The following is a 14,602-nucleotide window of genomic DNA, read 5'->3' on the forward strand; positions in this document are numbered from 1 at the left end:
GCTCCATGTCAGAAATAGTTAATAATTGTGCAGCCACAAGTGATTTTGCAATAAGTTGACACCTTTCACGGAATGTGACGTAATATATGACGTCACGTAAATTACGTCGTAAATACAAACAACAACATGGCTGAATGCGTTACAAAAGACAATCGTAAGAAAAATATAAAATTATCATCCTTCAGCATATACATTGTAGTTTCATTGGTTAAAAAGTTACTAATGACACCTTTTTTAAGATGAAAAGTTGGAGTGGTACAGTCTTTTCAATTTTAATTTATTAAAAAAGTATTGTCTTGGTTTATTTTCAGAGTTTTACCTGGTGGACTGTGGTGAGCAGTTCATCAGAGATTACATGGAACTAAGGGATGAGCTCTATAAACAGGTACATTAACACACTGGTTTTCAGGTGTCTCAACAAGCTTTCATGTGACATGATGTGTACGTCATGGAACAACATTCAGAATCATAAATCGCTATTATCAAAATGACTTGATTGTAAACTTATCAAACATATTAATTGATAACTATTTAGTATTGAGATTTCATATTATTAGTAGTTTCCTGTTGATTTTGAGTTCATAAGGTAAAAGAACAAGGTCACGTATTGACAGATGGACTAACACAAGCAAGAACTAGGTACCTAGATTCAAGGTCAAATTTCGGAAATTCTTTACAGCGCTTTGTCTGGAATAAGACTGTTAGGATGGATTATTAAATAACTTTGCAGAAGTAATCCGAATTATTGGATGGAGTTGTTGCACGGCTTTGTCACAATTCCATATCAAACAGCAAATTTAAGGAATTCATCTTGTAGATCATAGGACTTCCAGCATTAAATTATATTCAAATCACTTGGAAGAATTGATAAGCATGATAAAATAAAAGTTTATTTCCCAAACATGGGCACCTTGGTCCAAGTTAAATTTCAACTAGATCTATACAAAATATATCCTTAACACTTGTCAAGCATGGTTGTATTTTTAAATTAACTTGGCATAAGTTATAACGGCTTAGAAGTGCTTCTACTGGTCAGGGTAACAGTTCAATGTTAATCATACTTTTCAACACCAGGCACATTGTCTGCAACATAAAACTGTCTTGCTTGGATGAATTTTCAAATAAGTGGACAGATGTGACGAGCATTGTATATTGGTATGTCACACAGAAGAGCTTGGGCTCATGCAATCTTAACAAGATTGGGCAATAAATGTGGCCTGTAGTGTGTTCACAAAGTAGTTTTTAATTTGAAGAGTGTTGATCTCAGCTGCGATTTGACCAATGTTCATGTGCACTTAACCCATTTTCTTATTCGGCCCAGATATCATAGAGACAAATGTTCTTAAAAGTTTCATGTGCATTTGACAATGGAGATGGGAACTAAGTGTTTACAAACTTTTTTTCTGACTTAGTGACATAGATGGCATCAAATGGCCCACTTACAAACTTGATTAAGATAACATTAATACAAACGTTATGAGGAAGTTTTATGAAGATTGGGGACTTATAAAGGCCTCTTGTATTCACAAGTTTTTTCTTTAACTTATCGTATTGATCTAGTTTTTGATTCAAAGTGATGCAGTTTCACACCAGGTAAAGCCATCATTAAAACAAGTGTTCTGATCAAGTTGAATGAAGATTGGGCAATAAATAGTGCTTTTTTATTTAACCAACTGGCTTCTGTTTACCCCATGTGACTCAGTTTGGAAATCAGCAGATATCATTAGGGCCAATGTTCTGACCAAGATTCATCACCATTCGGCAATAAATTTGGCATCATGCGTCAAAAAGCTGTTTCTTTATTTTGAACAGTTGATCCCACATGACCTAGTTTCAAACCGAGCCAAGATGATATTGAGACAATGTAACTGAAACTGGTGTGTTTCTGAAACAGCTACCTTGTTATCAATACATGATTCTATGGACTTCTTTACAGGCTTCTTGTAAGAGTGGGTATATTATAAATTAGGTTTTATAATTGTTTGTCAAATTTAATCATAAAGGCTTTTAAGTTTTCGGGAAGTGTTTTGCAACTTCTTATGATTAAATGCCTTTAGATGTAAATACCATAGCGTTATCATGAAAATATGTTTTTAACTTTTAAAACTAATAATCAGTCTATTGTTTAAATTTTGTTTAATATGACAAGAGCCTTTGCATGTTTTAGTTGTTGTTTTTTACATATAAAGTCATTGTCATATTTTAAAATTGTGTGTTATAGACACAATCGCTGACTACGAAGAGCCAGTTACTGTGGGATGTTGTGCGGACACTCATAGTGCTGCTACTGCCAGCAATGGCCATGACTGGACTTGCAACCATCTGTCACTGTCTCCTGCCAGGATTACTAGGAGTAAGAACATGTTGGAGAAATCACACCAAACATTTATGATACTTTTAATGGTTGTAGCCAGTTGTTGCCACAGGCCTCTTGACTCTGTATGTATGTATTGTATTTCTTTTGACCTTGCGGTCAAGGATAACCCATGAAAGTGCAAGCACTTATTTCCAATGGGATCCTTTGGTTTTTGCTGAAGAGACAGCAAGCAGAAGAGACAGTATTGAGATACAAGGAATCCGGGTGCGATACCCTAGCTCTTTGCGAATAGATCCCTTGGTTCTTTTACGTGCTCAGTGTATAGCAATGATACACGCGAGAATTACCTGGGTTTCATACCAGTACATCTCTAGTTGGGTGGGAAACACTCGAAGCATTTCTGAAATTTCCAGTGCCCCGGCCAGGAATTGAACCAGGGACCTCTGGAATGGTAGACCAGTGTGTTACCACTAGACCACCGCACCACCCACTAATATTAAGACTTTTAGATATAACCATCCTAGAGACCAAAAGATGGAAAATAAAACATACAGATCAGGAAAATATTTTTTTCGTCCCAGTTTCACAATATCTAGATGTCATTTTGAGTAACACCATTCCATGACAGTCACTCCATGTTTCAGGTCACATGTACAATCCTGCTATTGTCGACAGCTGTTGGGTTCGTCGTTCTTAACCTGCCTCCACTGAACACGGCTGTGAACTCGTACCTGGACTGCAAGCTGTATGTGCCAAACTTCATCCTGTGCCAGTGTGAGAACTGCAACGGGGTTGACCCGAATGTGACACAGATGTGCATGGAGCGCACCAAACGCATGAAGGCCCTCCAAGAGGAAGGGGATGGGGCAGCCAAGGGTCCGTACACCACCATTGTCGGCAAGTTTGGTGGAGAGAAGCTGGGAGAAGGGGAGAAGATCCTGTCCATGAACTCCAACGGAAACGCTATCATCACCAGACTACCAACAAGCCAGACAAAGTGACTAGAAGGAAGCATATATAACTGTTGAAAGATGCCATGACCAGTGGAATCTGTCTAAATATTTATGCCCATTAATAATTTGCATGGATAATTAATTTTGATTGCAGTAATGGTATTTTGTATGCTACAATCCCAATTTAATTACATGAATAATTAATTTTAGTTCCGGTAATAGTATTTTGGATGTTACAATCCCAATTTAATTGCATGAATAATTAATAATAGTATTTTGGGTGTTACCATGCCAATTTAAAGTCATGACAGTAGTTAATCATTAATATTTATTTCACCAATAATTTCCAGGTAAACATTTTAACAAATAATCTATAGAAATCATATGACTGGCACATTATGAACGTGAATCACTTGCATGAATACATGCAAATAACAGTATAATACATAGAGGAAAACCTAGGCAATTTATATATAGGCTAGCATTCACAAATGAAGTCCAATAGTTCAAGCACAGATTTGAAAACATATAACGATGTATGCTTTTGCAAATATATTCCCAGCTCCGAAAAATACATTTAAAACTGATATTACAAATCTAATTCTTTCTTAAAAATAAGAACTATTGAATTAAAGCAGGACAATTTATGTTTGTGCAGTTTTGTACCCCCAAAACCCCCACTGTAAGCATAGTCAGAGAGCTGCTCTGCACATTCATTTGTTCATGATTATACTGGAACCTTATGTTTGGAATTTTAAAATACAATGTATTCTATTGAGTATAGCATTCTGTCGAGTCAAGGTAGGGGACCAAGGGATGGTAATATACACATTGGAGCTAAAACTGCTATATGGCACAATAAGACAAAAACACAACAACAGTTTGTATGAATACCACTCACATTACATGTGTACATTGTTCACTAGTTCTTTCGTTTATCACTCAAGCTTCATTTGTAAGTATTCATCAAATAGACTACAAAATACACCGAATGTCAATACTTCAATGAATGAACAAGAGCATTATCTACATGTAAGCTAATGTTCATGGATATATATTGTAATTTTATTCTTTGGTTAGGTCAAGTGAGGTATCGTGTATGACAAGGGTACTTGTTAGTACTGAATTACACATGTGAGTAATTGTGAAGGTAAACAATGAAATTCCTTCCTCTTTCAACAAATTTACACAACTGAATAGAATCTGTCATCACTTGATGACTGCAATGAAAATAACATTTATTTTGACTACCATGTTTTTACATAAATGAATGAATAACATCAAAACTAAAATAGATGAAAAAGTAATTGCTTAAAAATTAGCATTTTTAGATGCAGATAATCACCTACATGAAAAAAATGAGCTTTTCTAACATTCAGGGTTAAAGAAAGTTTACTGTCTTGTATACATGTAACTTTTATCAATATCATTGCAACTAAATAGCAACCAGTGGCTTTTTGTGCCGCAACAGTGGGAGTTCTGGTAGAACTTATGTGAGCACCAAATGATTTGAATATTGAAACCAATCACTTAATCTTTTTTATGCCCACCCTGGGAAGCATTGCTCGTGTCCACCCGTCTATTTCCTGAAGCTTGTGTGAACTCTAAAGGTCTAATGGCCTTAATGTGTACGTTATCATAAGGAATTTTGCTGCAAGGAGTTTAAGCAGAATTATGTCTCTTTGTACAAAATATGAAGTCCAGATTTTTTTTATCTCCATTTCAACTTGCATCTCAGAGAAATGGCTCATGTTGGATGACCTCACATGATGATCCCAAGAACTAGAGTGAATGTTCAGTTGAATATCTGCAGTAGTTACAGTAATATAGAGATCTTGCGCATTTATCATAACTAATTCTCAGTTCAAAAGTGGCATGACTAAATTGCATTCCAGATTTATGGAATTTTGTCACAGGCCTCGCACAATGACCCCAAACACATGTTTGAAGTTTTAATTCAATACCTGTTGACGACAATTAAATGGAGGGATTGCATATTAACCAGAGAATAACGGGGACACATACGCTGATATTTGAGTGAGTAATGTAGATATGACTTCTAACTATTCGTAGCTCTTGTAAAATCAATTTTCAGCGTTGTTTCATCAACTTTGAAAGAGGGTCCACCAAGGATCATTCCCGTTTTGTTAAAATCTTCCCAATAGTGTGGGAGATGTCATTTGATTCAACAGCATGACACACACAGACAACTGACTGAAGGTGGCCACAAAAGTTCACCTTGTACTTTTGTGAATTTATACAAGGTACAAATTGCGGCAAAAAGGGGTTAACTGTAATACTCACAAGTAGATATTAAAACGATTAACCATGGTTTTACAACCAATGTGCCCAGGATTGGTACAGCGCCATACCGGTAAGCAATCATTATATAAGACTCTAAGCGTTGTAGCAACACAGGCTGTATAAAACAATTGGTTTAAAATAGTTTAAGTCCAAATAAGGTGGAGTCAATGGTTAATCAAATCAGGTCATGATTACAGTGAGGTTTGGTTATATGGGTGGTTAGGTAAAAGTCAACAACTGTGAAAGTATCAAAGACTTAAAGAAAGGGGTGTTAAGTCGAAATGGTAGAATCTACATGTACATAACCTGTCATGGCTGGACAGGACAATCACTAAATGCTTCCCTCATGAAGATGATTGGAAATGCTGATAAAATTCCCAATTTCAAAGCAATCTTCCCAAAATGCTGAGAAAAAACCCTGGTCCAGGAATAAATAACATAAATGACAGGATTAGCTCACTTAACAAAGGACTACCAGCACCCTGTTCCCCATTAACCCTTTTTTTCACATCTATAACATAACAAATAGTACTTTAAACTTCAGTTTCTGCATTGGTACCAAAACTTTGACCAAAAAAGCTTTAGAGTAATCATCGGGATACATTCTGCGATTATGGACTTTTTTTTATCAACAGTTCACCTTGTACACCAATGAGTTACACACATTATGTGAGACAATGTCTGATTCTTGGTATAATCAGCATACAACACAAGCATGTAGTAAAATTCAGTCAGTGCTTCCTATACAAACTGGGTGAAGTCATCTAGCGTCCTGGTGGGTGAATCCTCACTGGGACGATGGTCCAAGTTTGCGCGAAGTCGACGTATCTTCCTCAACCTCTCCAGCCAGTTGTTGGCATACGGGTCATTTGGCTGCATTGCCTGTCTGTTAAGTACCATCGATGCAAGCTGAAATTCAATCATGATATGCATAACAGAACTTTTTCCCTTACTACAAGGTCTAGCATGTGTGTCTTATAATTGACCCAAACTCCATTATATTTGTCACCAATTAACATTTAAATTGGGACTTCAAACTGAATAATTATATTTCTAACAAGATCTTTAATAGGAACAACAAAATAAAACAAAAAAACTTCATGACTTGTTTTTACTGCGCACAAGACATGTTATAAGTATTGCTTATAAAAAATTATCCGCTGTCCAATGCAAATTATTAGAGATCTTAATAATTCTAGTCTAAGGGTGGCTTGCTTAATAAATCAGAGCAAATGTATCAGTATAACCGGTAATAGTCATATAATAGTTTCAAAACTATAGAAAACGTGTTTCAAACTTAGAAAATCTTCATTTTATGTTACTTTATAAAATGTTCCATCAAATGCCAATATGCAATTACATTACAATAAACATTTGTCATAAGACCCTTGTCATGCGAAAATAAGTATTATGCCAAATGCAGTCAGAGTAGCTCCAGCCCAGCCTGTGTATCTGCGCAGTGTAGTCAGGAGCTACCCTGTACACTAATGAGACCACTCAACCTTGTATGACTTTATGGCAGACATCGTAACTCCAGTTCATACTGCGTGATTGAAAATGGCACAGGACCCCTAAGTGCATAAATCTGACTAATACACAAGTAAGCCTGCGTGTAATTCCTCATACTCACGTTGCTATGGATTGCAATCTGTCTGACCAGAGTTGCCAGGTTACCATCAGAGATGATTTTGGTGTCTGTGTGACCCAGGATACCAGCAATATCTGCATTCCATCGGAGAAGAATATATAATGCTTATCATTCAACAGTTGCAATCAGACCATTTAGTAAATTGTATTTTGATAAAATTAACAAATCATTATACAACTTAACAGAACTACACTGTAACTCCAATATAACGCGGATGACGGGGTCCAAGCCACGCGACAGTGTTATAAACGGACAGTGTTATAAGTTTTGAAGTCATTTATTCCAGGGGGCTATAAAATCAGGTATGGTATAGCCTATAATATAGGTCCTGTTTATTGCTATGCTGTGTTTTCATTCGTCAATACATGTATATAAACCGAATCGTATTGATAACAGTATACATACCACTTTTCTAATGTGCACATTTATCCAATAATCCAAAAAAATTACAACATCAGTAACACAAAAATAATCTTTAACATTTATGACGATAAATATGTTTAAGAGTTTCTTAAACACAACCATATGTATAGGCCATTTTTCAGAAGTGTAGAGAGTACAGTGCATTATGGGACAAAGCTTTCATTGGATGAGCGAATTGAAATTTAGATTATATGCAATACAATACACGTACAAAGAAATGTTTTATTGCGTCATATCCATTCATGTAAAAAAAAAACGTGCTTCCCGGGGACTATCTGAGACTGGGCAAAAATGAAAGTGAATCTCTCTTAACAATTGCACTGCAAAAGCATGGAAATAAATCGTCTGGATTTATTAATTAATTTCACTTACACATACTGAAAATTAAATGCCTTAATACTAGAATGATAATGAAATGTAAGAAAAACTTGTTTTATACTGTGCGCAGTATATTTAGAGCAGCTCCTTTAATATAGACAAACTGCAATCATATCAAAGTAAGAAAGTTTTAATCGTATTGAATAACTGTAATTTGATAATAATTCTGCTTGCGCTTATGTTATTGAAATTAGCCCACAAAGAGCACATAATATAAAGGTAAATCGAATGGAATATTATATGCAGACATATTATTGCTACTTGTGAAGCTGCTGATATAAAACTGTTAAAATGTTAATGAAGCAAAAGCATAGTGCACTGACTACTATAAGAAACAAGCACTGTTTAAAGAAAAGTTAGCAGTTGTTTATACACATTGCAGCAGTGATGCAAGTGCTATGGAGAACACATTTGTTGCAAGAATATGTTTTTGTTATATATCTTTTATACGAAAAAATAAATCACCAAAGAAATAAATATTTGATTTGGAAAGACAAACTACAGAGAAATAAATACTTGATTTTGAAAAGACAAGTTACCTTAAATTTTACCAAACAGACTGCCAGACATAATGACTACTGTTGCGCAATAGCATCTGTAGTTTAAATACAGTTGTTTATTTAATGCTTTTGAGAAGTTTGTAATGAAAGAGCAGTGATTTATGAACAATAATTCATCATTTCAACTGTGAAAAGTAACAGTGAATAACAGTCTTATTTTTCACTGTTTTACTGTTAAATGACACTGTGTTTGTTTTACTGTTAAATGACACTGTGTTTTGACATCATGATGTCTTTTTTCCATCAAAATTAAAAATGTTAAGTGTAAAAAAAAAACAGTGTAAAAAGCATTAAATAAAACAAAAATGTGTTGGTTTCCCAAAAAATAATCGATTTTTCATTACTCATGATCATTGAAAAAACAAATTTAAACTAGTGGCCACTCATATAAATTTCATGCACCACTAGTGAACATGTTATTAGTATGGTTTCTTGTGAATTGAAAATGATACAAGGGACAAAATTGTCACAAAATCAGGTTTTCAATTTGAAAAAGTCTGATAAAAGTAGACAATTCAAAATGTGCATTGTCAATTTGAAACAAGAGGGCCTGAAAGGCCCAAAGTCGCTCACCTGAGATAAAAAGAAATGACCTGTTCTTTGCAGCCCAAGATATCAGTAGAACAAATGTTTTAACCAAGTTTCATGAAGAATGAACAACAAATGGCCCCCTGGCGGCCATGTTCTTTGACAGACTGGAACCATTTTTGAACTCATCCATGATATTATTGGGACAAATCATCTGACAAAGTTTCATGAAGATCCAACAATAAATGTGGCCTGTACAGTGTTAACAAGGCAAATATGCATGACGCACAACGGAAGACAGACAATTGACAAAAGGTGATCACAAAAGTTCACCATGAGCAAAAAATATTATGCTCATAAAGCTTGTCACCATGTGTGAAGATCAGCAAGTAGCATTCAGATTGAACTAAAAATGTGATTAAAAGAATTCACAATGTTTCACTATAAACAACTGTGGTAGTGCGGTGTTGTTCGTTTACGCAAGTGAACCGGTCACGGGACGGTTACAAGTTATTTAACTTTGTGAGCACTTATGTAATACGGAAATATTTATCGAGTCTAATTAAAGAACGCTTATTTCCGGTCAGGATGACACCACTGACTGGTTGTAATTCAATTAACTAAAGGTGTCCAGTCAGATAAGCCTGAATACACTCGAAGAATTAATCTATAAGTGAAAACCAAAGCAGCTTTAGCGAAAATAACTAACTTTTATTCTAAGAACTAGAAAAAAATGAAGAACAATGACAGAGAATTAAGAACAGGTACAAGCCAAGTCTAAATAATCTAAGCATCATTAAAAATGAAAAAATAAAGCAAATACCTTAATGAATATAAAAAGAAGCCTGTTTTAACTTGAACTCTTATATAAAAGAAGGATTATTTTCTCAAACTGTCATTGCTATGAATATTAGACCGGTTATAGTTACCATTTTTATACCTTTTCTGTACATATTGTATCATATAACAGAAGGGAATAGTAACATTATATACTGTGAACTCATTACAATCCAATATTGAGTAAGATTTTTCATATCCATGTCTATTCATATCTATGTTTTCAGTAAAATAAAGTCATCGTTTTCAGTAAAATATAAATATAAACTGGAAAAGTCCGGGCTCCTTTTAAAGTCTCATTATCAATAATTAATACTGTTATTTTTCAGTCAGATTCAAATTTGATGCTTATTCATAAATACATTTGCATACAATTATCATAATCTAAAACTGCAAATAATTATGTAATGTGTTATTGATTATTAATTCATATGCAGCTAAATTGTAATTTACAAAACAAAAAGAATTATGACCTGATTACTTTCTTAAGAATATATAGTGTATATTTCAACATGTTGTGCAAGTAGATTATCCTTTAACATGTAATTGGTTTCATTCTCATCAGATTATTTGCAAATTGATAATATCATGATCTCAGAAAATTAAAACACTGAACAGCACATTTCATCTTTCTTATCACTTATCTTAACTCTGGGGAACTCTGTAGGTTTTCTCAAAGATGGCTTATCAGTAATAGTTCCCATTATAGATTAATGTGCTACAAACTGATAACAAATGTGACAAAACAGTAAGTACAGATTTACACAAGAAATTACAACTTAGCCCAAAATGTCATTATAATAGAAAACAAGAGCTGTCTCCATAGGAGCCCCAAATAAATGCTTTGATAGAAGTTACTGAAATGCACTAAGTGACCCCGTGACCTAGTTTTTGACCCGGCAAGACCCATATTCGAACTTGACCTAGATATTGTCTAGATACAACTTCTGACCAAGTTTGATAAAGATCGGATGAAAACTATTTGAATTAGAGAGCAAACACAAAAAGTGTGACAAACTGACAGACGGACAGTGCGAAAACTATATATCCCCTTTTCTTCGAAAAGGGACATAAATATGCATTTTAAAGTATTTACCCTTTAAGTGTTTTGAAACCAAGGGGTCTGACAAATTCCAGAGGTGAACTAAAAATAGATTAGGGAAGCAGTTTAAACAAGGGAGTTAACTATACCAAAGTTAAATCTAAAGTATGTACAGGTTATCTGTCTTTAACATTTTGGCTTATCAGATTCTTGTGAACTAGACTGTTTAAATGTTTTCACTATATACATATAGAGAAAACTGCCCCGCCCCCTGGTGGCCATGTTTTTTCACAGATCTTGACCATTTTCGAACTCGTCCGAGATATCAATGAAATCAATGTTTTGACCAAGTTTCATGATGATTGGGCAAAAATTGTGTCTTCCAGAGTGTTCACAAGGTTTCTCTGTAGCCATATAAGGAATACTGCCCCGCCCCCTGGCGGCCCTGTTTTTCAACGGACCAGAACCATTTTTGAACTCAACCAACATATTAATTAGACAAACATTTAGACAAAGTTACATGAAGATTGGGCATCAAATGTGACTTCTACAGTGTTTACAAGGTTTTTCTTTTTTTTTACCTAGTGACCTTGTTTTTGACCGAGCATGACCCAGTTTCGAACTCAGTTGAGGTATTAATTGGACAAATGTTCTGACCAAGTTTTATGAAGATCGGATAATAAATGTGCCCACTAGAGTGTTCACAAGGCAAAATGTTGACGACGCACGACAGACAAAAGACAATCACAAAAGCTCACCACGAGCACGTTGTGCTCAGGTGAGCTAAAAAAAGTCTGATAAAGGGAGACAACTCAAAATGTGCATTGTTGCCGATTGTTCATAGTTACCCCCCTTCAAAATCAATCTATTTCTAGTCATGGTGACCTTGACCTTGGAGATATTGACGTAATTATTTGGCGTGACACACCGTCCAATGATGGTGAACAAATGAGCCAAATGATTAAAAATCTCACAATGAATGATATAATTATGGCCCGGACAAGCTCATTTATGGCCATTTTTTACTTTTGAACTCAAAGTGTGACCTTGACCTTGGAGATATTGACGTTATTCTTTCGCGCAACACACTGTCTAATGATGGTGAACAAATGTGCCAAATTATTTTAAAATCTCACAATGAACAACAATGTTATGGCACGGGTAAGCTTGTTCCGCCTGCCCGCCAGCAAGCCAGCCAGCCAGCTCGCCCGCCGACATTCGCCAATCTTATAACCAGTTTTTTCCTTTGGAAAACCTGGTTAAAAATACTGAAACACTAAATTACCCTCTATTTCAATTTTGATAAAATTAAACTACGAACCAAAGATATTATAAACAAAAGTGTCTGTGGTTTTTATTAGGTACATGTGTGTGTATATATATGGTTTAAACTGTTTTTTGTATGCTATGAAAAAGGATAATGCAGGAAAAACCATATGTTCTAAAACCTATGTAGCACACATGGAATGCACTTCTAGCTAGACAGACATGTGATCATGGAAGGTAAACTACAGGTATGTACAAGACGTTACAGACAAACAACAGGTAATTAAACTACAGGTATATACAAGACGTTACAGACAAACAACACCAGCTTATACAGGTACATACAACACTTTACAGACAAACAACAGCAGGTAAACTACAGGTATATACAACACATTACAGACAAACAACAGCAGGTAAACTACAGGTATAAACAACACATTACAGACAAACAACAGCAGCTTATACAGACATTTAGAAAAAGAATACATAAAACCAATTCCACCATTTAAAATTTAGCTCATACCTGTTGTTACTTGGTCTTGAAATGGAACTAAAACAAAAATAGAGCACTGCTTCAGTAAAAAAATCCATATAAAGGTCAACATTGCTTGGATTAACCATTACAACAGCTCTAAAATGTTCTTTCAGATAATTTAAATACACCCAGCTAGTATCCTAAGATAAGCAGATGATTGTACTGTTTTCAACATGATACCTGCCAGACAGTCAAGGCAATTGAAGCCAGTCATGAGTCAGGGAGATCATCTATCCAATAGATTAACTATACAATTAAACATGTACATACATGCAGGGATCATATTTTCCCGCAACATCAATCGGTCCGGATGTAAATGGGGAAAAAGTATCCGAAAATTTATGTCCGAAATCATGACAAATTACCATAAAATATATACCAATGATTTTGCCATTCATGAAGGTGGTATAATACATGTACAAGTTTAATTCCCTCAGGCATTTTTTTTAAACGGAACGATTTTTCTCAACTGGTTTTATCATTTGCTATTTTATTGTTGTTTCGTGTGCTGTTTTATCAGACTTTTTCAGACATAAGTCGATACCGATGTTTTAAATTGTTGTCGACTCGATAATAGCTTACAAACATGAACTGAACCAAACAAATGTCTGTGCGTAGGTTGGCTACTGACAATAACACACCAAATAATTAAGAAATAATTCGTGTACATTATTGTTTGTTGTCAAATAACCCACGGCCGGCCGATAGTTAATATGCGTAGGGATTTTATCACGAGAGCGAAACATTTGAAACCACACATCTAATTTTCCGGTCGTGAGTTATTCAACAACAAAGTTAAAAGTACACGAATTATTTCGATTCTAGCACGGTTTCTCTAAAGATTTATACAATGTATATTATTTTCTTGTGTACTATTTTATGTGAAGTTCCACCCATAAAAATAACTTTCGGCTGTTCTGTCGATCAGATCCGCGACTTTCATGCATAATTATATAACCGGATTATTACGCTGGTGGAAAATGTATCGGCATGTTTTGTATAGTTACAGCGCGTGCTTTCAGACGCGTCTTTTCGAATGCGTCTTTAATCCGCTGTTCACAAGTTTTTGATTCTTGGTCTGACGTGCAATAAACCGGTCCTGACCGGTTTAGTGACTGCAGACAATTGTTTTATCACACCTAATCGAGATAAGAATGTCATTAGGGTTTGTTAGCATGTACATGGGAATTTCATGACATGGGAATTTTAGCAAACAGACTCGGACCGACTGTTTGGGATTTTCAATCGGTCTTTCATGACCCCAATCGGTGTAGGACCGACAAGACCGAAAAAATATGATCCCTGCATACATGTATATGGCGAAATTGGAATGTGTCTGCTATTAAATGAATATTAGAGATTCATAAAGAGACTCTATATTTGGGGTACAAATACAATTTCTTAGGGGTGAATAAGCAGAATTAAGAAATATGGTGTATGCTACAAAATTAACAATACATTTGAGAATATATATAAAAGTGAAAGATATAATTTATAAATCTTCCTTAGGCTTTGAATTAGTGTTGGAAACTCACTATAAGTAAGAATAGTTGTTCAATAAGCACCTTACAAGCTCAATCTTTTCCAATTTGTACATATGATAGATCTTACTTAATCAAGTGTAGTGAACATTATTATCAATATTGCCAGACTTGTTCCAAAACAAATATGGACGTCTTAACATTTTCAAAACAAGAAATGTGTTTGTCAGAAACGCAATGCCCCTGACCTTTCTCCACTCAAAATGTGCAGCTCCATAAGAAGTATGTAAGAGATTGAATGGAGAAATGAAAATTATTTTTATTTTT

At 34.9% G+C, this 14,602-nt stretch overlaps 2 protein-coding genes across 5 annotated transcripts in view; one reads left to right on the top strand and one right to left on the bottom strand.

The window, feature by feature from the left end:
• Positions 1-60: 60 nt before the first annotated feature.
• LOC127866266 (uncharacterized) lies at positions 61-3,917 on the top strand. Its single transcript, XM_052406706.1, has 4 exons — positions 61-154; positions 312-385; positions 2,222-2,353; positions 2,962-3,917. Exons 1-4 carry the CDS (start codon positions 127-129, stop codon positions 3,316-3,318), a joined length of 591 nt encoding a protein of 196 aa, XP_052262666.1. The 5' UTR covers positions 61-126; the 3' UTR covers positions 3,319-3,917.
• Positions 3,585-14,602, bottom strand: part of LOC127866258 (tuberin-like) — a 133,673-nt gene continuing 122,655 nt past the window's right edge. For 2 of the 4 annotated variants that reach the window (XM_052406691.1, XM_052406689.1), the window contains exons 37-39: positions 12,783-12,809; positions 7,205-7,296; positions 3,585-6,483 (exon numbers count right to left, since the gene is read on the bottom strand). In XM_052406691.1, the coding sequence (XP_052262651.1) occupies positions 6,316-6,483; positions 7,205-7,296; positions 12,783-12,809 (287 nt within the window). In that variant the 3' untranslated portion in view covers positions 3,585-6,315. Of the gene's footprint in view, positions 6,484-7,204; positions 7,297-8,832; positions 11,093-12,782; positions 12,810-14,602 lie in introns of those variants that run through there. The other 2 variants (XM_052406690.1, XM_052406692.1) reach the window with 2 other exon arrangements.

Source organism: Dreissena polymorpha, chromosome 2 (assembly GCF_020536995.1).
Source record: "Dreissena polymorpha isolate Duluth1 chromosome 2, UMN_Dpol_1.0, whole genome shotgun sequence".
Lineage (NCBI taxonomy): Eukaryota > Metazoa > Mollusca > Bivalvia > Myida > Dreissenidae > Dreissena > Dreissena polymorpha.

Coding starts and splice junctions, on each gene's coding strand:
- LOC127866266 (XM_052406706.1), top strand. CDS start 127: ATGGCTGAATGCGTTACAAAAGACAATC. Junction 155..311: donor ATGCGTTACAAAAGACAATC/GTAAGAAAAATA, acceptor GTTTATTTTCAG/AGTTTTACCTGGTGGACTGT. Junction 2,354..2,961: donor TCCTGCCAGGATTACTAGGA/GTAAGAACATGT, acceptor TCCATGTTTCAG/GTCACATGTACAATCCTGCT.